Genomic DNA, 23,198 nt, shown 5'->3' with positions numbered 1-23,198 from the left:
TTTCATAAACTGAAGAGTTTGTGGACTTATTATGAACCTCTTAAATTTTATGCCTTATATTGTGCCATTTAAATGAGGGCAGGAAAGCTTGAGGTGGCTCGGATCTGTAATCACAGGGTTGGTTACAAAGGCAAAGGGACAAGGATTCCAGGACCCCCCTCAACTATGTACCTAGCTCAAGGCCTTCCGTGCTTTGTGCGGTTTTATCAAAAATAAAACTATCTTTATGTCTGTTAGTGAAAGAAATGTGATGGCGACAGTGCCAGCTCATGTTTTTGGCTGCTGTTGGATTCATTTCTCCAAACTAAATAAAACTTGAACTACCAGATTAAGAAACTGAGAATCAGTCTTTAGATTCCGTATCTTCCACTGAGATAGGATCTTGCTATGTAATCCTAGCTGGCCTGGAACTCTTTCTCTAGCCCAGGCTGGTCTCAAACTTGTGGTAGTCTCCTTGTTCAGCCTTGTGCATGCCAAGATTTCAGGTGTACATCACCATTCCTGGCTTGATTTTTTGTTTGCTTGTTTGTTTGTTTTTAACTTTTCCTTATACAAGAATTTTCACATTCTTTTCCATTCACTTCAATTAGTAGCTTAACTATTTCACATTCTGTTTTAATTATATATATGTACATATGTTGTATATATGTATATACATATATAGTATTTATATGTACATATATAGTGTACAAACAGTACTAACAACAAGCCCACAATGTAATAGTAAATCACACCAAAGTACATAACCCAGTGAGACAAGTCTGTGAGACAGCCAAGCGTAAGCCTGTTATTTCTTTAAAATTGTGTTTGTTTTTCTCTTAAACAGGCTATCACCCAAATAGTTGAGACTCTGTTATATTATTTGTTTACCAAGCTCTACAGCACAATCCTGAGCAGTTATTGCTCTATTGTTAATCCTCTAAGGTAATCTGCCTCTCTCCCAGTGTTAATCCCTGAGATACTTGTACTTTGTGGCTTTCTCGGTTCAGATGAACCCTCCTCTCTCCTGGACTTCTGCCCATGGCTGAGTCCCCTACTTCCTCTTTCTACCTCTTCCTCCCCTGGCTAGCAAGATGTCCAACCCTCTTTTCTCCCCTGCTCAGTGATGGCTGAAAGCTGCTTATCAGGAGACAATTTAGGAGCAGTGTTTACACATCATAGAGACAGGAGATTCTCAGAACAAGAATTGCGAACAGATTGGCGGGGGGTACAGAGATCAGCATTTGAATTATACAGTAACCTTGTGCCCACATACATCCAAAGATGCGGGGTAGAATGGAAGAGGCCACAAAGTCAGAAGGTGGAAGGGAGTGCTTGGGAGGTCAGGAGAGAGCTGCTTCTGAGGAAAGCCTTGGTTACAGCATCTACACTGAAGCAAGTTTAAAGGTGCAAATCCCTAAACTATGGAAGAGAATAGTGTCTTCTTAAAGGGGAAGCAGAGTGTTCCAAAGAATGGATAAGTTAATACAATCCAATGAAGGACATATAGAAGTGGAAATGCAGCGTGAGGCATATTCACAGATGCGGTCTTTATAAGCCGGTGCTCGTCTGTCTCAGAGATTTATCTTGCCGCATTTGCTTGCTTGTTTGCTTTCTCATGTTGGTGTGATTTATCCCTCTCAGTGTGGGCTTGTGGTGGTAGTGTTTGTCCACTATATATGTAGTTAGGACAGGAATATGTGTTAACGAGCTGTAAATTGAGACAGGCTACATGGGTTACATACGCTGTGAGCTCAAGGAAATTGCAGAAAGTTGCAGTAGGTAGATAGCATTGAAATCTGTATGTGAAGGGATGGGTGCACTGAGATATAAAATAAGTAGAAATATTGGAAGAATATTTCTAGGAACCAGCTGAGAATGTGTGATGGCCTGGTCAGCAGCCACTTCAATAAAACAAATGAATTTTAAGGGTGAGAGAAAAGGTGAATCTAGACAATTTCCTAGGTTCTTGTTTGGGAAATGAAAACATATTGGAAATGATGAATGGAAAAATATTTAGATTAAAAGACTGCACTGAGAACTTCAACCAAGAAGCAACATTGAATTAAAAAAAAAGTTGACAAAGCAAGAAATTAGACAGGAATGTAAGTACTCGGAAATACATCAATATGCACACTGAGACAAGAGCAGATTGCATTGCAGTACTCGCAGAGACATCTAGAAATCTGTGAACGTTAAGGGATATGATGGGTCTCAGAGTGCAGACAGGCTAACATACATCCTCAGGGTGACGGCAGAGTGGGGACTTTGTCAAGCAGGACGCCCACAGAACACTTCCTGGGATGCTCTGTGCAGGAGTTTAAGAACAGCGGGGACTTTCAGCCTCAACACATGCCAGGAAGACAACGTGGCATTTTCTATGAAAATAAAGCTCAACAAACCATAAATTAATTTTTTTCTACATGTATAACTCATCCAAATGTGCTGAACCTAGAAATAAAGAATGCACTCTCTTGACTTCCACTCGTGGCCTCATGCTTGACCTCATTCTCCCGCTCAGCTTCCCATGATACCAAGCAGACTACAGCTTGTGCCTGGGATATTAGATAATAGTGAACGGCTTTAGAGAGTAGAATGATGTTTAAATGTGGCAACATTAATCTGCTATGTGGCTACAGCATGTGCACACATCAGTGGGAATATAAATTGGTTCAGCCACTTTGAAGAACCATTCGGCAGTGTGCGTGAAAGAAACTACATCATAATTTTCAGATTTATTCTGTGTAGCATCTTGTTATAGCATTTCTGACCATGAATATTTTGAAAACTTAATTTTCATTATGAAAAAAAGATAAATAAAAGCGGTCCATTCAAAAATAGTCCAATTAGAGTGAGACAGTGAAACACAATGAGACAATGAAATGAAAAAGTACAAATAGATTTCACATGCCATGTTGAGTAAAATAAAGCGAATTAGAATATGATATTGCTGTATGTACTTTGCTAAAAGAAATAACACAAATGCTGTTGGTACACATGAAAAATATGCAGCAGAGTTTAAGTATTGGAGCCCATGTTAAATGGTTCTTTGTGTATTGTTTCTTGTTTCAAGGTTAGATAAATGGATATGAGAATAATGGGAAAAATACTGTTTATGATTCGGATTCACTACTTAACTGAATTAGAGAGGCATCCAGACAGTACAGAATCAATGCAGCCGGGGGCTTTGGATTTGGTGGGTTTACTACATAAGGCACCCTGGAAGCATGTCTGCACTCCTGACAGCAGGGAAAGCAGCTTGGATTATAATGAGACATCTAAGCTCTCAGATCCTTTCTGTTTGGCCTCAGGAACAGCCAGAGTTTAGTGCTGAGGAAACCTGGCAGCTGAGTTTGAAAAAAGTAACTGGGTGATGTTGGGAATATAGAGCGATGTGTGTCCCGAAGGTTAGCCGCGTGTGAATGCCACTGCTCTTTACCAAGGAAGATTCTGTTTTTCTTGGTTATGACAGCAGGAAACAAACAAACAAACAAAACCCCAGAATGAAAGTTCTATACTGGTTTACATCTAGATACATGTACCAGGTGTTTTCCCGGGAAAGCCCAAGACTACACTTTCTCCTCTTTCCCTGTCTTCTTCAAAAGAAAACACTTCTCACAAAATTAAGATGAGTTTCACACAGAAGCTAATGCAGACCATTAGTGGACACAGGAGAACAGGAAAAACTGGTGTATGCCTCCTCTGGTGTGTGCTCCAGCCTAGCATTATGATGCAATACAGCAATGTTCTCAGAGTGCTTGTTGATTGACCTGGTCGGTCCTGACTTGAACACAGTACAACCGGCATTCACATAAAACACTCTGTTAGTGAGGGTTCCATAGAGAAACAGATGGACAGAATTAGAATGTATGGGATTTATCAGAGTGGCTTACAGGCTGTGGTCTGGCTAGTCCAGCATTTTCTGTCTCCAGACAGAAAGTCCAAGTATCCAACAGGTGTTCAGTCAGTTGGGCTAGATATCTCAGAGAGCCTTCAAGTACACCTCAGAATCCCAAAGAAATGGCCTGTAATACTAGTGAAGGAATGAACTTGCCATTAAGAGAGGGCGGGGGCAAGCAGGCAAAAATACAGGAGCCCCCTTCTTTTGTGTCCTCGATAAAGGCTGCCACTAGAAGGTGGGTCACATGGAGTTAAGTTGACAACCAAGAATAGTCACATGAGTCCACCCATTATCAACCTGACACACAATCATATCGTCTCATGTTAAGCTTTATTCCAAAATGAAAACAATGGCCAATTCATAATTATACTAGTGAGCATATATGCCACGTGTATGGGTGCCTGAGGAAGCACCCAGCAGAGGGTGTTGGATTACCTGGAGCCTGGAGTTGTGAGTGGCCTGACATGGGTGCTGGGAACTAAATTCTGGTCCTCAGGAAGAGTGCTCAGTAGTCTTCCCAGACCCTTTATGTAAGTTCTTAAAAGAGGCATGGAAAGAAGACTTGCTGAAGAGATTTAAAGGGAAATGGTACCATGATTCACTGTGGCACAGTACAGCTGCTGATGTCATATTTCTTGTATCAGAGCCTCTGGTTTGGTAGACAAGATCTCTACCTTTGAGTTACACTACCTAGATCTGTTTGTTTGTTTGTTTGTTTGTTTGTTGAGACTAGTTATTGCTGGCCTGGTACTTCCTGTTGTTGATCAGACTGGTCATGAACTCATGGTCGTCCTGGCTGTCCTCCTGTTCTAGCCTCTTGAGAATTGTGATTATAGGTGAGCAGCAGCATACATGGAGTCTAGCTCTGTCTTTTATACTAAATTAGCACTTACAAAGCCACATGTACCTTGTGCAGCTGCCAGGGAAGCAAAGGTAAGAGCAGGGTGACGATTCAGCTCCTTCTTACGCATTTCTCGCATCTGAAACCCGAAAGCCTGCCACAATTCAGTAAGACTCTTGATCTCAGTCACTGTCTGAGATTTGATTTCACCCCATCCATAAGCCAGGCAATACAGACAGGACAAAGACCAACTACATAAAGGCAGGAAAGAGAATGAAAAGGCCACGGATTGGCGGCTGCTGAAGTCTGCGCGCTGCAGATGGAAATGAGTTTGGTGAGAGAGTTATTCCCCACATACAAGCACCTCACGTCCCCTTTATCATTATGTGCTGTAGTGCTTCTCTGCCTTAAGTGGATACAGTTTTAGATGAATCAATGAGAACTGATTGGCTCAGCTGTAATAGATGGCCAGGTGGAAAGTAAGTAGGACAGAGTGCTGTACAGAGGGCTCTTTGAACTTTAGGGGTGCCATGCAGAGTGGAAGAGCCTCCTTATCGAGGGAGTCTTTATGTGTGTTTTTTAAAAACTACAAAAGCCTTTCTTCTCCAAGGTACACTTCCAGGAAACATAAGGCAATTGAGAATCTATATTCATTTTGTTTCCACCCACAAATAAGTTGTTTTAGTCACACTTCATTAAGAAAAGAAAAAAAGGAATCCTTTGTCACTTCTGATGATCTCAACAAAATCCAGTTTTTAAATGTTATTGTAAATGATTATCTTTTTTGGCTATTCCTAGGTAGTAACAGCTTTGATAGAATTGAGGCATATGGGGAGATATTGAAAATCATTTCCTAAAAGGAAAGACAACCCTACTAAATGTAATTTAGCTAAAAGTAAACAAAAATTATGAACATTATCATTTATATAGTACTGTGGCCTATTCAAACCCCAAATATAATATTCTAAGACTTTACAAAGTCATAGACATGTAAAGATTATAACTTTCCATAAATTATGAACATTATCATTTATATAGTACTGTGGCCTATTCAAACCCCAAATATAATATTCTAAGACTTTACAAAGTCATAGACATGTAAAGATTATAACTTTCCATAAATAAATGTTAACTTAAGAGCATAAGACAGCATGTAACTTTTAGGTAAAATATGGATTAGCCATTTCTATCCTATTGTGGCAGAAACTCCTGACAGTCTGTAGCCACTATAGTCGTTTTTAAGTAGAACTTTACACTAACACCAGCCTTTTCATCAGCACACATTATTTTCTGTGCTAAGAAAAGGAGTATAATTTGTATGGCCTCTCTCCCCTCACAGAGCAGACAGAATAATGAAAGATGTAATATGCATGTTTTCCGCTAGAGTTGAAAATAGGAAGCGAAAAAGTATCACAAAAATACACAAATACAGAGTATAAATAAAAAGTATGTTTTTTTTTTTCAAAGGGGTTATTACATTTAGCTAGGGGAAGACTTACTGCATGTAATAGAGGGAACATGGATTTTTACTAGGTTGATTGAACGTGGAAAGACGTAACACAATAAAGATGGGTTAAAAGGCATCCATGATGAGACTAGGAATGAATGAATAGTTGTAGAATGGTTTGGGGGGCTGTCAAACCTTATTTATTAGAAGATGGGCAACATTCAAGTGTTTCAGAGTGAAGAAGGTTTTAGTAAAGGCTTGTGCTCATTGTTTCCTAGACAAATCTTATAGGGGCAAATGGGTGCAGTGGGATTTTGACGATATTCAATAAGAAAAGGAGGTAGGGGTTCTAGGAAAAGCTGCAGGTGAAAGCAAAAGGAAGTAGTAACTGATTCAATAGGGAACTGTTAGAGTGAGTTTAAAGGTGGATCATGTAACTGGGTCTTCCTAAGTTGGAATCAAGAAATATGACAGAGGGTGGGACTGGAGACCATTTTGAATTACTGGTGTTGAAATAGTGGGATGCTTGGAAAATGAGCTGGAGTTTAAAAGTGAGGTGACAACTGAGAACATGCATCCAGTAATCATGAAATTGTGTGGTACCATAGGAAAGCTTATCAACAGAGAAATGGAAAGAAGAGGGAACAGGTAATGATGCCTCTGCCAAACCAACGTACCCAGGCAAGGATGCAGAAAATGGCCCAGGAAAATGTAGGACATATGATCACAGGGATGTAGAGCACCAATGCTTAGTAAGAAGTGCATGAAACTGTCTCAAAACACCTTTTTTTTTTTTTATGGACGACTACATGGATTTTGTGGCAATTTCTCTTTAGATCATGATACTAAAGTGACAAAATTTAAAAATAAATGAGAATATATGAGTAAAATTTTATGCACCAAACAAGTGGCAAGTCACCCATGCCTTAATGTGCCCATCCTTTGAGCTGTGGAAGGGAGAGACATTGTGGCAGGAAGAAACTTTTGTTGCGGGCAGCAAGCAACAGTGCTGACTGTCATGCAGAGGGCCAACTGTATTGTCATGGAGAAGTGGACCCTCTTCTTTCATAAGATTCTCAGCACTCTGCCCAAAGTTTGGCTATGAGTCTCGATATCTACTTTGATACCCTGCTGGGCAGAAGCCTAATATCCAGAATATATAAAGAACTCAAGAAGTTGAAAAACAACAAATCAAATAATCCAATTAAAAATGGGATACAGAGCTAAATAGAATTCTCAGTAGAGGAATATCGAATGGCAGAGAAACACTTAAAAAAATACTCAACATCCTTAGTCATCGGGGAAATTCAAATCAAAACGGCCCTGAGATTTCACCTTACACCCATCAAAATGACTAAGATCAAAAACTCAAATAACAACACATGCTGGAGAGGATGCGGAGAAAGGGGACCCTCCTCCATTGCTGGTGGGAATGTAAACTTGTACAACCACTTTAGAAATCAATCTGGCATTTTCTCATATAATTAGGAATAGTGCTGCGTCAAGATCCAGCTATACCACTCCTAGGCATATATCTAAAATATGATCAAGTATAAAACTAGGACATTTGTTCAACCATGCTTGTAGCAGCTTTATCCCTAATAGCCAGAACCATGAAACCACCCAGATTCCCCTCAATTGAGCAATAGATACAGAAATTGTGGTACATTTACACAATGGAATACTACTCAGCAATTAAGAACAAGGAAATCATGAAATTTTTGGGCACATGGTAGGAACTGGAAAAGATCATCTTGAGTGAGGTATCCCAGAAGAAGACACACGTGGTATATACTCACTTATAAGTGGATATTAGACATATAATATAGGCTAAACATATTAAAATCTGTATACCTAAAGCAACTAAACAAGGAGGAAGACCCTGAGTAAAATGATCAGTCCTCATTCAGAAAGGCAAACAGGATGGACATCAGAAGAGGGGGAAAACAGGGAACAGAACAGGAGGGTCAGGATAGCTTTTCTTGCCATCATGGCTAAGGATGCCACCTCTCCGAATCCCTGACTGTGTCACCAGCTTCATTTTTGTTTGTTTGTTTGTTTTGTTTTTGTTTTTGTTTTCCTCTGTGGCTCTTGAGTGATCTAGTAATTTATTTGCTTACTTGTTTTCTCACTTATGTATGTAATACTTACTGTCTATCTCAACGCTGCCACAATGCTCACTGCCAGTGTGGAGCTGGGCTTTAGCCCGCCAGAGTCTCTGCACTTTTACCAACACTCAGAAGGGTACCTGGAACCACTTACTATCCTGTTAGCACCTGTTGACTCAAAACGTAAATGGATGTTTGGATCAAGAGAAGTATCGTCCTTGATAAATTTTCTTATGTCTGTTGTGCTTCCATTAAGTTTTGTCAGTTCAGGAGTGAAGAGAGTGAGATGTATTTCAGTGGAATATTCCCGGAGACGGTGAAGGATCAGAAAGTAGTATTTCATCCTGTGGTTGAAGAGCCAGAGTGCATGCTGCCAGGGTTATAGGCATGATGACTGCTGAGCACCAGGCTGACTATGCCCCAGGTTGTACACATCACTTATCTCCTAAATGTCTGTACGACAATAGGAGAGGGATGAAGTGAGGATGAGCAATGTGAAATCAATTGCCTAAGGTCAACTGCTCGCAAGTGATATGGCCAGAAGTCACTGCATATTTTCTGAAGCCAGGTGTCTGTTTCCGTGCTAGAGTTCTGCACGTTCTTTCTTGAATAGTTCCTGCTTAGACTGTGTTGGGGGACGACCTGCCAGCCCAGGAGCCTGGGCATTCCTACAGCATAATCCTCCACAGACATTTGTGTCCTTTTATGGCCCTTCATTTTTGCTTCAACAGCAGCTCTCCTGGAGGCCAGCTTTTCTCTAACTGAACAACTTTCAGCCTTGACAGTTAGTATGAGTTACTGAAAGAAAAATACAGCACGATGGTGCCATGACCACTACCTATCCAGGAGCCTCATACCCCTGCCAGCTCTGCCCCAATAGTAAGGCAGGGGGATTCTGGACCTCTTTTTGAGACCCATTCTTTGCTTTTGAGGTGATGCTCATAAGGAAACTGAGGGTTGTATGCACATTAGGCAAAAGGTTTGCCACGGAACCATATATATCCTCTAGCCCCTTGTTTTGTTGTTGCTGTTTTTGAGCACGTTCTTTCTTATGTTTGGAGGTATGTGCAGATACTGTTTTCTTATATACATTTAATAAGAGGACTCATGGAAAACTTCGTGAACAAAGGCATGAATGGCCAGGTCACCTTTGCCGGAAGTGTATAATTTTTTTTTTTTTATAGTATCCAGGCTAGGGAGAGAAGATATTGTGAGGCTGCGAAGTGTGTCTGTGTCAGCCCGCTGTTACACAGGAAAGAAAGAAGTTTTAGCATTTTGAAAAGGGCATAGAGCTTTGCCTGTCAGCCTCACAAGAGGCGCCCAATGGTCTTCCTGTCAAGTATACAGCTTAGAGAAGAGGCTGCAAAGGGTTTGCTTTGGAGGTAGCATCCCCACTCTGCCCCATACCTGAGCGATGCTGAGGCTCCAAGATGATGCTTCCCACAAGGAAGCACGTGGAAATATACAGGAAGTGCTTTAACTAAAGAGCAGAAAGTACAGAGGATTGTGGGTAGTTTCGAGTCCCGCTTTGGCGTTTGTCACTAAACACAGGATGGTCATTGGCAAAAAGAACAGGCAGGAGTAGGCTGGCTTGCTGTTGTTTGTCTACACTGCTGAAAAGACATTATCGCCCTTCAATGAGATAGATGAAAATAGCAACTGTTTTATGTGGTCACAGTCCCATGGGTCAGAAGTTGGAATGGGTTAAGGTAGACCATTTTCACACTGGCCTCATCTGGGCATGCCTGGTCCAGATGTGGTCTTCTGGTGGCAGGAATGTGAACAGCGAATGAAACTCCGATAACTTACCAGCTAAACAGTGCCTCTCTTCTAAGCCTCTTCAAGCTCCCTCCCACAGCTACTCGCCCCTCAGAACAGGATGTCCAACAAACACATTCTTTTCAAGCCCCCCCCCCCCTTGTGTTGCATTAACTGATGCGCTTTAGCCACAATAGACCACAGAGTCCAGCAGAGCCACTGTCAAAAGCAGCCGCCTTAGGGTGCGGCACAGAACAGTCTGCACAGTCCTGATCTCCCACAGATGATAATTGAAAATCAGTCTGCTCAACTTCACGTGTCGGGATTGTCTTCCTAGGCTTTGTCAGAACAAGTCCAACTGCAAGGGACCAAGTTTCTCCAAACATCCCAATCCATTTTTCCAGTTTCAAATATGTGAAATCTTTAATATGGGGGCATTTGTGTGTGTGCTTGCATGTTTAATAAGGGACTGCATCTTACCATGTAGCTCTTGCTGGCTTGCAAGTCACTTTGGAGGCCAGGTTGGCCTTGAACTTAGAAATCTCCTTGTGTTTCCACCTGTTGAGTATGAGAAAAGGTATATACCGCTACACCAAGCTCAAAGATAAATTCTTTGTTCTCTTAACTTAGAGAACTCTGAATGTATGTATACGTGTGAGTTTGTGTGTTAGAGTAAGTGTGTGAGAGAGAGTCAGGAAGACAGGGAGGGTGGGGGAGAGTGTTTGAGTGGGAGAGGATATGTGTGTTCTAGTTGCCCAGGAAATGTTTGCATTGTCCTACATGAGTGCTGAGAAACTTAGGGGATCCTAACATGGGCTCAAATATGCAAAGACTAATGGATGTTAACCAGATGAGATGTCCCTATTCCATGTTTAATAAAAATAGCGTAGAATTATGCAAGTATGTAGATAAGCTAATCATCTGACCTCATCAGCAATGCAGATTTTGAAAACGCCTTTCTGATTATTTTCTCAGCTTGGCTGAGGATGTGAGCATGAAGAATCTCCCAGCATGGTGGCAGCAGATGTATTTCATAATATTTATTGAAAATATTGGAAAGAAGTCCTCAAGCACAAGCCTCCCGAAAAGTACATCCAAACAGATGACTTCTTTAGCATATTTTATACTGAAGTTTGGCTATAAACAGCACACAATCTAGATGACTCGTGTTACAGTTCCCCACATTTTGGGGATGTTTCGTACAGCTAGGCTTGCTTGACCTTCAGCCTCTTGCATAGCCACCTCATCCCTCCTCTAGTTGTAGGTGTCTGAGAACTCTGGCTGTTCTGGACAAAATGGCACCATGAGAATACTCTCTGTTCTTTAGCTGATCGTTTCATACCTTAGCAAAGGTATCATTGTATACAATGTTTCGGCAACTTTCATTGGTCAACTATTGACATTTCAGGCCCATATAGAAGCACACAGTGAGGAGGTGGAGGCCTAGATGGATCTGCCATTAATTTTCTTGGCTGGGATTTTCATAGTTATAAGCAGTCATTAGATGAGTCACACTGGAACAAATCAAAGGAAACTAGAGGAAAACATCGGTGAATTCCTGGCAAAATGCTTATATCTTTCTTGAGTCCTTATGCCTTCCAGCTTGAGAGCTGGTCAATATCTTTCCAGCATAGCCATGGGCTGCTAAACAATGTTTCAGTCAATAACCAACAGCGTGTACAAGAAAAGTCCCCGTCACACAGACTGAATCACTTTGTGCCTCTGTAGCCATAGCCATCTTCGTTTGTGTAGCACATTCTCTAAAGTTTGCAGGAAAATGGATTCACTTAAGGGCACAGTAGCCAGAATCTGTGCCACTAAGTAACATGAGAATGACGTTGTTTGTAAGTTTGATTAAACCAGCTTGTCGAGTAGAGCCATATGAATCTTAATAATATACGGTAATATACCTTTAGAGTAACTAGACAATAATGCTGTGTGTTACCAGCTCAAGATAGACCCCCAAGCTTCACACTAAGAAAATCTGCATCATCCCACTCCGGAGGTGTCTTTAACTGATCAGGTGGAAAAGCTCTTTGCTGTTGTTGTCATTGTTTATTTATTGGTCCTGTGGTATGTTCTGCTTGGTCATAGTGGTTTGTTTGTTTGTTTTGTTTGTTTGTTTGGTATTTTTGTTTGATTGTTTTGTTGGTCCTGTGCTATGTTCTGCTTGGTTATTGGCATAATCCCTGGCATGTGAGCAAGTGAACTCTGTATCTGAGACCATCCTCAGCGCAGTGTCCCAAGACAGTGAATTGCTTTATTTGAGGACAATGTTAGAGAAATATGGTGACCCAATGTGTATCTGTGTTTCCCTGTCAGTGACTTTGAAACGAGGACATATTTATTCAACTGAACACCGTATCGGAACATGTCTATTTTCCTAAAATCTTAACTCTCTAGGTAAAATTATCAATCTTTGCACAGTTGAAAATTAGAGTGATAAATTCTTCATTGTGGATGACTGACTGTCCAGAGTATTGTAGAATATTTAGCAGGGTCCTTGACTTCTCATCTTCAATATAGCAGTAACATCCTGGTAACCCAAATTGCACCCCACCTCGCTGGTCTTGACAGGTAAAGTATTTCCAGATACTTCCAGAATCACTGGGTGGAGAGCAATGAGGAATTTGTCCACATTAAAAGACTGCTATTGCAGAGGTTTTGAATCAATTTAGATGATGTTTACCAAGCAATCCCCTTTCACAAGGCGCATTTTCACGTGCATGGACGAGAGGCAGAAAATGTGTCAGCCACATTAGCATTCTCCAGATGCAATGAATATCAACTCCTTCAGCTAGATATCTGTGCAGACCCTCTAGGGTTAGTTTTTTTAGCCACATTATAAATATTGTGTACAACCACAAATTGCCTGATCCTGGGTAAAACATGGTAAAATATCAGCATTTCTTTGGGAGTTCATGATGTACAGCTATAAAAAAATTAGTTGAAAAATAAAAAGGTATCTTTTTGCTCAATTTTAGCCAAATGTCATTCTAACCGTAATTTTCAATACGCTTCTATCCAACTGCCATTGTAATCATGATTTGAAAGGTAGTTGTACCCAAATGTCATTATAACCTTGATATGAAGTACATTTTGCTTTCCTTTGCAAACAATGGTGGTTTGGGAAGCCTTTCTTGGGCACCTTTGATGAATGATGATCTGAATTGGAGCTGAGTGGGTTAGGTTAACAATTGTGTACAGACTTTTTTTTTTTTTTTTTAATTGGGGCGGTATGCGTGTTTTCCAAGACAGGAAAGCACAGAAGGCAGTTTTAAGCAGTAGCTAAAGCTACGCATGGGGGTGGGGGGAGGCAGAAAAAAGTCTGTGTGGTATTACATTAAATTCCTCATTGAACTAGTCAACAGGGTCAGAACAGCAGCTTCTTACTTGGACAAGTTCATGGTAGGAGGAGAATCAGATTTGGAAATGTCTATTTGAAAGCTGCAGTCATGATAGAGATGAATGCACTCTTTTCAACACAAGTAAACAGATACCAGAAATGTTTGATGCTTCTACCTCTGCCGTTTTTCTGTAGTCAAGTTTCCGCTCTCCCTGAAACAGTGATAATCTGTAAGACAACAATTCACACACACACAAAAGGAGAAAAGCCTGAAATTTTATTTTAGTCATGTGAACCTTGTTCTTCTTTTAACCTCTTCTGAGAGCATGAAGCAAGTGATACCTCCTCTACCTCATGCCGTCTCTCCTCCAGGGAAAGTGCTAGTGGCATGGCTGGAGGTCTGGCAGCAGAAGAAAGCAGGAAGAGAAGCCGGGGGTGAAACGGTTACTTAGGAACTAGGAACTATGCAATTAGCTTTGACCTCGCTTTGTGGGCAATATCACCATTTACTGACTCTGGTGGCTTCTGTTCTAGGCACATGCCTGGAACTCTTGGGATCTGATGTAGATATTGTGTTCATCACAGGAACAGTCCATAAGATGCTGGTCCCTTTAGCGTCTGGGAATCTGTTTGCGGGAAATGCACAGGAGAGTGATTCTGTGCTCGATGTCCGTCCAGCTCGAAGTCCAGTTCTGCACACTAATTTTAATTCATTATATATGCCTTTTCTTCCCAGCACAAATGGACCCCCGAGGCCTATCTCCCAGACAAAGTAAAAGTGACAGTGATGATGATGACCTGCCAAATGTGACCTTAGATAGCGTTAATGAAACTGGATCCACGGCCCTTTCCATAGCCAGAGCAGTACAAGAGTAAGTACCACGTTCTCAGGATGAAATGAGCATTGCAAGGTGATCGATGGATAACGGAAACTGAAGCATCTCTGGTTCCCCAGGCATGCCGTTTTAGCTCTGAACTGGCACACGTGACTGTATCTGTACATTTGGCCTGCACTCTTTGGGATCAGTTTAGGGAGAAGAATGGAATGTCTCAAAAGAGTGGGGAGGTTTTGTTCTCTTAGTTGTAAGACCTGTATGTGTCCTTTCAATCACCCCTTTGCACACTTCCTTTCTGAAAAACAAAATGTTCTTTTTGAATAACAGTGTCCAATTATCACCATCATTACTCGTCTATAAATTTAAAGCAATAGAATGTTTCAAGTATACTTATTTCAGTTTTTATTATGATTTTTTTTAAATAGTGTTTTTGTTTAATTTTGGGTTTGAAGTATGTGTGTATGCTCACCAGTGCAGTACTTGTGGAGGCTAGAAGAGGTCATCAAATCCCCCAGAGGTGGCATTACAGGCAGTTCAGTATGAGCTGCCTACCCTGGGTACTGAGTCCAGGTACGCTGCAAGAGCTTTCAAGTGCTTTTAACCACTGGCCATCTCTCCAGCCCCTCCTCACCTTGCTTTGGTAGAAAACTACAGCTTTATGGAAGACTTAAATTCGGAAGATACTGTGATAGTACTTTGGAAAATAGGAATCATGCACACTTATTCCATGGGATTTCCCCCCTCTCCTCTTTGTTTTCTTCCACTCTGACCTCAGGATTAGAAATCAATTCTTGCTTGTAGAATAAGCTGCATTTGTATTTTTGCCAACTCTAGCTAGAATACAACTCACGCTAGCCCATGTGTATGTTTCTGTGTAATGTTATTTTTGACCTTGTTGAGAGAGAACTGAAAAACGGTGTGTATTTAAAATGTGTAATTCACTGATGTGATCCGCTTCAGTACTGTGAAATGATCGCCACAGTCAACTTAAATAATGTCCCCATTATCTCACCAAGGTACTCTTTTGTTGTTTCTGTTGAGAATCTTTAAGATCTACTTTACTTTATTTATTTTAAGTATGTGGGCACTTTGCTCGTACGGATGAATGTAAGCACGTATGTGCATGTACCGCATGCGTGCCTGGTACCTGCAGAGGATGGGATTGACGCTTAACTCCCCGGAACTGTAATTATAGATGGTTGTGAGCCACTATGTGAGTGTTCGGGATTAGACCCTGCTCCTCTGTAATACCATCAAGTGCTCTTAATCACTGAGTCACCTTTCCAGAGAAGAGCTAAATTTTTTCAGATGTCAAATGCATCTTTTACCCATTTTTACTTGAAGGTCTTTTGCCCACAACCCAGCTCTTGCCACCTACAACCCTGCTCTGTTTTTTTCTATGTTCAACTTGTTTAACTCCAGAAGTTAGTGGTAGCTCTTTCCTATGCTTTAAGTTTCAAGCTGCAATATTTTGTGTAAAAATGCAAATCTTCGTCCTTGAAACTATTCTGAAAATTGTGTGTGCATATTAAGGGAAGTTAGATTTATTATTCATGTCAGTGTCTTTATTAAAAGTTTAGTAAAGCATACATTGAGCTTCTATCACCTGGAAAGCTGTACAATTTCTGGATCCATCAATATTAATTCACCACCCTTCAAGTCTGAGTTTGCATGCAAGCATTTAAAACTACAGAGATGCTTTTGGATAAAACAACCACAATGTCCCCCCAAAAGCCTCTCAAGTGTAGAGATACTTTGCAAGCTGTTAGTAGTATGTTGAAGAAATTTGAGTGTAAAACCAATGTACGATCCATGTTAAATTACAGAAAATTCCTCAGCATTCATTTTGAAAAATCAGTTGTGAATTTGTCTTCTGGCTCTTGGATTAGGAATTTCTCTTGAATTCCTAATGACATGTAATTGTTTCATTATTAACATCTCTTTCATCTCATTCTTCATGCATTTCCATCTTTATACCCAGTGTTAATTCAAATTATTAAAAACATCAGTTTAGCATGTAAGTTATGAGCAGATTTCAAAGGATTTCTGAGCGTGTCTTCATTTTCTGTACTTGTAGACCTTTCCTGAGACTATTGGGTAGAGGAGGATGCTTGGAGACTGATGGTGAAATCTGAGTTTTCTATGTAGTAGACAGATGAGTTTTCAAACCCTGGGCAATGAATTTATGTTTTGTCTTTCCAGTTAGAAAGCAGTGGAGCTCCGGTCTAAGACGCACCCAAAAGTTTGCCCACCTCTTTGCTTTTCAGTAGTAATACAGAGTTGGCCATGGGAGCAGACAGATGTGTAAGGTTGAGGACATTCAAAGAGATTGACACGGGGGACAAGAAAATGGCTGTGCTTTTTGTTGAGGGCTCCTCGCTGAACCACAGAGCAGATATCTCCAGCTAAAGCTTTTTGTCCCCATCCTGCTTAGTTCTTTGTCAACTTGACACAAGCTAGGGTTATCGTAGAAGAACCACAAATGAGAAAATGCCTCCATCTTATTGCCTGGAGGCAAGTCTGTGGGGTATATTCTTGATAAATGGCTTGTATGAGAGGGGCAGGCTCACGGAGAGAACCGCCACCTGTAGTCCACAGTGCTATGAGAAAGGAGACTGAGAAAGCCGCAGGGAGCAAGCCAGCAGGCAGCATTTCTCCCTGGCCTCTGCCTCTGCTTCTGCTTCTGCCTCCAGCGTCCTGCAGGGAGCTCCCCGTGACTTCTCTGGATGATGGACCAGAAGCCACAAAATGAAATTAAACCCTTTCCTTCCCACATTGCTTTTGGCCGTTGTCTTTTTCACAGAAATAGAGATCAAAATAAGAGAGTTCCCGTACTCATTGGGGTACTGTACTGCCTTGTGTGTGCGCTGCCGTGTTGACATAAAAAAATACAGTTCTCATCTCAAACCGATGACACGGTTTATTCTGTAGCCAGATATGGGAGACCCCAGCCCAGGAACAGGTTCAGGTTAGCCTTAATTCCATTTGATAGTAATTTGTATAGTAACAAAATGAAGGAAGTCATGAGTCAAGACACTTTTGAAAGATATGGTTAGGTCCATCAGATAGGTGGGGTAAAGCAAAGTGAGGCGGCCTCAGCTGTTGGCCTCAGATGGCTTATAGCAGCATTCTTAGCCTTTTGGTTGATGGAGACAGGGGTTCTGCTTCTACATTCCAAAAAGTTTACCTAACAATCACAAAATGTTTAGGCCACCTATAGAAAAGGGCAGTAAATGCTTATGAGGCTGAGAGGGTACAGTGTGGCTCAAAGTGATCTGGCTCTGGAGCCACAGCATTCCAGACTCTCCAGTCACTGAAGGTCAGATCTGCTGATCAGACTCACAGATAGTTCGGTGTGAGGGTGTGTTTCCTTCCAGGAGCTTTTGTTCTCAGGCAGTGTAGCTTGACTGTTAACCTAATGTCTTGTTTTATTAGCATTAGTAGGTATCGAATAAGCCTTATTGTGCTAACAATTCTCCTCCTGGTAGTATTCATTTTATTGGTTGTTTTAAGAGGATGTTTTACATTGAATTTGAGATTTAAAAAATGATTTCTTCTGATTGGATACATAGAAGTTGTTAGCCAGCATGCACGTTCTCCCCAGAAACCCAGACGAGTCTTCAGATAAAAAGAATGCCCTAAGGCCACCCCAGTTTATGTGAATTTACTCAGCAAGGACACTGATCAGTATTCTTAAAAGGAATACTTCAGCTCTTCCCACTGAGTAATCTGACCCTCACCCCCTCATCAGTTGAGTCAGTGAACTTAGCTAAATTGTAAACAGCAGCCAGAGCAGGTCTCACAGATGGGCTCTTTCTTATTTTAATCTTGTAGACAGAGTGTGTGTTAGCAATCATGTACTCAGTGAAAGAGACAGACTTTGGCATTCCTAGAACATCTGTTTTGTCTCTGTCTCAACCCCCAGGCCCCTGCCCAATGGTAAAATAAGGTCATTTCTCTTGACAACTGGGCAAACATCATTATGAAGTCAGTGTTTAGAGGATGGAAGGTAAAGGCACTCTATCAGGGCAATTTTTTGTAATTAATTCTAAATCTAGACAAAATAGCGATGTTTTTGAAGGAGGTAAACTTTTGAGTTTCATTTTGGTTACCCAGAAGTTACTCACTTCTCCTCTTTCTTCTTTCTCTAAATTCTGCACATTCTAGATCCTTTTAATGTATATAGACTAAATGTGAGCAGCATGTGAAAGGGCCCATCCCAGAGAGATTTCTGTCCTACCCAGGATCAAGATGGAAGAACAGGACTTGAAAGAATGATCTCAGTCAGGGTGAAGCTGAGGAGGACAGGTTGAAGCTTTGGAGTGAGCAGAGGAAGATGTTTTCACTAGCATCCTGACATCTGTCCCTGTTAAAATGAAACAGTTTTTAAACAGCTTGTTGTCCATAACATTCAAGCTACTTCCATCATTTTAATGTCTCCCTTGTCCCATTTTATTATGTGGCTTATGGGAAACACGACTCATTGTGAAGAAGCCAACTGGTGGATTTCAGAAAACAAATAAACTTACGTTTGGTACTTCTTTTGCATAAGTGTGCTTTGAAAGAAAATATGGTGGCCAGTTAGCCCATGTTTCCTGAAAACTTTCCTATAGTTAGTCTACACATGATGATACCTTCTTTAGAAACTGCATTTCTTGATACAGGAAAGTCAGAAATGTCAAGGGGTTTTTTTTCTTTATTTTTTAAATTCCAAACTTGTTGAACAGTCAACACGCCCTTGCTTTCCTTAATTTCCTCTGCTAATGTCTTTTAAATCACACTGGAGAACAGGGCTAGAGATGAGCGAGAAAAGGAAGGAAGAACTATTATGGGAGTTTACAGTTGGCAGATTCTCTGAGAACTCCTACCGTTTTCCTTTCATTTGCCCCGTGGTCCTGCCTTTACCATGTGGAGAGAGAAAACAGAGGCGTGCAGTGCTTTATGCTCTCTCTAATGATCCTACAGAAAGTCGTTTGCTGAGTTCCTAGTCCAATCAAGACATCTGTCCTTGAGGAAGAGACAGCTGCAGCACCTGCTTCTGTGCTGTGCGTTAACCTCAGAACTATAACTGTCCCCCAGTAAGCCTCAGCATAGGTGATCTAACTGTATACTTTCTGTCCTGTAAACTCATCTTACATAGGATGTCGTCAAGGGAGAAAGAATTCTGTCAGGTATATTCTCAGATATATTGTAAGAGGATTTATCATCTACAGCCCCATGCATTATGTAAAAAGATGAAGAAATAAAATGCAAAATATTAGAGTGCTTTTTAAATAAATGTTATCATTACGTTTTATTTTAAGAGCTACTGCTGGGAAAAAATATGATTGCAGGTATACTTCAGTATAGCGTATGTGCTGATACGACTAAGACTCCCAAATCACGCTTTTTATAGTATCGCTTTCTGCCCAGCTGTGATAGGAAACAGGGGAGGGCTGAAAGGAAGCTATCTTCCACTTTCTCTCTTCAGCTGAAACGTTTCAGAATGTTTATGTCTCTTCTGAGCTGCTAAGTGTGGGTAGACTGGGATGGACGAAAAGCCAACTCATGTTGGTTCTCTACTTTCTGATAGTTGAAATTTTCAGGGTCGGCTCTCAGAATCCTCCCAGTCCAAGGCTCTATTTGATGAAACTGTGTTTTTAGTTCATAATCCTAGTAAGATTTGGAATACTTTCAAATGCCCACTTCAGGTCCTACTAAGAGATACATTTGGGCAGAAATGTTTAGAAAATAAGGCCAGCTGCCAGTGGCCGCTGACCAAATAACTTGGCTTGTGTGCCAGTGCTGATGGGTAAGTAAGGGAAGCAGTCACACTTGCCCGGTAGAGGGGATGCTTTTTGAAGGCTCTTGAAGAAAGTTAGAATAAACAAAGAGAGAAATAAGCCCTGATTTATTGAGAATGGTTTCTGACTAAAGTCTAAAGTACATGCTTGGCCAGCGCATCAACTCAGCAGTCTGCTAAGACTGAAAAAAAAAAAAAAAAAAACAAATAGCAATGACTTCACAACTCAGACCCGAATATTTAAGAGCAAGATGGAGACCCTATGTCCACTTGCAGCCCCTTTTATCTCCTTTGCTAGAACAGTCTTGGTCTCTCTTTAAGCGTAAAAAATACAATTAAGTCTGACTAATTACTTATTATTTAAATAGGTTCATAGATTACCAAATTAAGCCATGTATTCATAAGGCAAGCCACTCACTCATTCGGTCATCCCTTCACTCATTCGGTCATCCCTTCACTCATTCAGCCTTGTGTGTCATGTTGGAGACAGAATGACTCATAGCTCTTGGCTATGAGGAACTCTGATAAAGTTATGCTCAGTGCACTGGAGGAGACATGTGTCAGACCTGCTGCTGCTGTTACAAAACTCCATCACAGAAAGCAACAGGGAAGGTCACAATCTGTCACAAAGTGAAGTCAAAGGAAGGAGCTCATAGCAGGGCCTGGAAGTGGGAATTGAAATAGAGACCTTGAAGGAATGGTGCTTTGGGCTTGCTCAGCATGCTTTCTTGTAACACTCGGGGCAGCTCCCTGAGGGGAACACTGCCCACAGTGAGCTTGCAAAAGGGCCAGTGTGGGGAAGGGGGCATTTTTCCCAACTGAGGTTCCCTCTTTTCAAATGACTCTGGCTTGCGTGAAGCTGACCAAAAAAAAGGGGGGGTGGGGAACAAGGGCAAGGTATGAGAACAAAGCCCTGGACAGCTAAGAGTGGCCCGAGAGAGGCAGTAAGTGCAGAACGCTAAGGCAGAGGCATTCCGGAATGACTAGCTGTCAGTCTCAGTGACCGGATGAAGAACGCACTTACAGTTCCTTGGTTTCACAAAGGAAGCAGAGTTCTTCAGAAGCCAGCTGACTGTTCTAACGCTATACTCCAGGGGAGGCATCAGGACAGAATGACAATGTCTCCGCTTTCTTTCTTTGTCACTTTGCTTTCTCTGGCCCTCTGGCCCTCTCCCCTGGGTCGGTCTGTCTTTTTAAAGGGAGTCTATAAACAGTTGTTTAAATTCCCACCTAAATCATGCAAAACATTTTTTTTTCTTCAAGTATTTGTTGTCAGAAAGGCTTAGGTTCTTGCAATCTAGTTATGTGCACATGCAGGCATTTCTTCAAATACTTTCTAAGTTGTTTAAAAACAACACACACACACACACACACAGAAGGAAAAATGTCCACATTACCACGAATGTTAATCATTACAGCAATAATACACATTTGTTTTGGGGATACTCTTTTGAAGGATCCAGCCTGTCTTCCATTTTCTTCAGTGCATAAAGTTTCCCCAAGGAGTTGAAGCTGTCTGCTGTGCTGCAGTATCTTATTTATCCTCAAGTAGCCATTAGGTACTTTTCTCCCTTAAAAGATGTCACTTTAGTTCCAGTGGCTAGCTTATCGTTCGAAGTTCTTGGTGTGAATTTTTGCGATGATTAAAATCTGTCTCTAAGGTGTTACAAAACTATTGTTTTGCTAGAGTGTGGGGTGGGGGATGGATGTATAAGCTATGCAAAATACTAAAAAAACCTCAATTTTACTTAGCCTTCCCTACTTAGCGTAGGGAGTGAATTATCTTATTCTTCTGTGACATAATCACTCCTCAGTGATCAATTTAAAAATAGAAATAAGACTCTTTTTACTGTTGTTGTTGTTGTTGTTTTTCAAGACAGTGTCTCACTGTGTAAACTGGCCAGGCCTAGAACTCATGTAGACCAGGCTGACCATAAAAAATCACAGAGATCTGCCTGCCTCTCTCTGCCTTTCAAGTCCTAGGATTCAAGATGTGTACCAACAAGACTAACAGAAATCAAACGTTTTAAAGAGAGAATTTTAACAAGGTGAGGTGTTTCTTCACAATCATCTTAGGATTTGGGGGGGTGAGGGAATCTGAGACAAAAAGGATTTGCTCATAGTTTGAGACCAGCTTGGGCTGTGTGCTGACTAAGAATCATCCTTTAAAATGCTAAATTAATTCATGAAAGGATATATATGTGTGTGTATATATATATATATATATATATATATATATATGCCTATCTACATAGTTTCTGTAGTTTTTTATTATTAATTACACTTTATTCACTTTGTATCCCCCCATAAGCCCCTCCCTCCTCCCCTCCCAATCCCACCCTTCCCCCCATTTCTGCATGCATGCTCCTCCCCAAGTCCACTGATAGGGAAGGTCCTCCTCTCCTTCCTTCTGATCTTAGTCTATCAGATCACATCAGGAATGGCTGCATTGTCTTCTGTGGCCTGGTAAGGCTACTCCCCACTCAGGGGGAGGTGATCAAAGAGCAGGCCAATCAGATTATGTCAGAGGCAGTCTCTCTTCCCATCACTATGTAACCCACTTGGACACTAAACTGCTATGGGCTACATCTGTGCAGGGGTTCTAGGTTATCTCCATGAATAGTCCTTGGTTGGAGTATGAGTCTCTGGGAAGTTCCCTGTGTTCAAATTTTCTTGTTCTGTTGCTCTCCCTGTGGAGTTCCTGTCCTCTCCAGCTCTTGCTATTTCCCACTTCTTACATAAAATTCCATTCACTCTGCCCACCAGTTGGCCATCAGGGTCAGCATCTGCTTTGATAGTCAGCAGGGCAGAGGCTTTCAGAGGCCCTCTGTGGCAGGTTCTTAGGTTGTTTCCTGTTTTCTTCTTCTGGCTTTCAGAGGCCCTCTGTAGCAGGTTCCTAGGTTGTTTCCTGTTTTCTTCTTCTTCTGATGTCCATCCTCTTTGCCCTTCAGGATGGAGATTGAGCGTTTTAGTTAGGGTCCTCTCTTTTGCTTAGTTTGTTTAGATGTACCGATTTTAGTGGGTTTATCCTATGTTGTATATTTATATGAGTGAGTATATACCGTGTGTCTTTTTGCTTCTGGGACAACTCACTCAGGATGATCCTTTCCAGGTCCCACCATTTACCTGCAAATTTCATGATTTCCTTATTTTTCATTGCTGAGTAATACTCCATTGTATAGATGTACCACAATTTCTGC

The 23,198-nt window shown here is 41.2% G+C and overlaps 1 protein-coding gene across 5 annotated transcripts in view; it reads left to right on the top strand.

Annotated features, from left to right (window-relative positions):
* Positions 1-23,198, top strand: part of Klf12 (KLF transcription factor 12) — a 605,156-nt gene that overhangs the window by 456,082 nt on the left and 125,876 nt on the right. For all 5 annotated transcript variants that reach the window (XM_060391529.1, XM_060391528.1, XM_060391527.1 and 2 more), the window contains one exon: positions 14,117-14,252. In XM_060391529.1, the coding sequence (XP_060247512.1) occupies positions 14,117-14,252 (136 nt within the window). The remainder of the gene's footprint in view (positions 1-14,116; positions 14,253-23,198) is intronic.

Source organism: Meriones unguiculatus, chromosome 9 (assembly GCF_030254825.1).
Source record: "Meriones unguiculatus strain TT.TT164.6M chromosome 9, Bangor_MerUng_6.1, whole genome shotgun sequence".
NCBI classification, from domain to species: domain Eukaryota; kingdom Metazoa; phylum Chordata; class Mammalia; order Rodentia; family Muridae; genus Meriones; species Meriones unguiculatus.
Note: the sequence above shows the minus strand (reverse complement) of the source record. Positions and strands in the feature narration are given on the sequence as shown.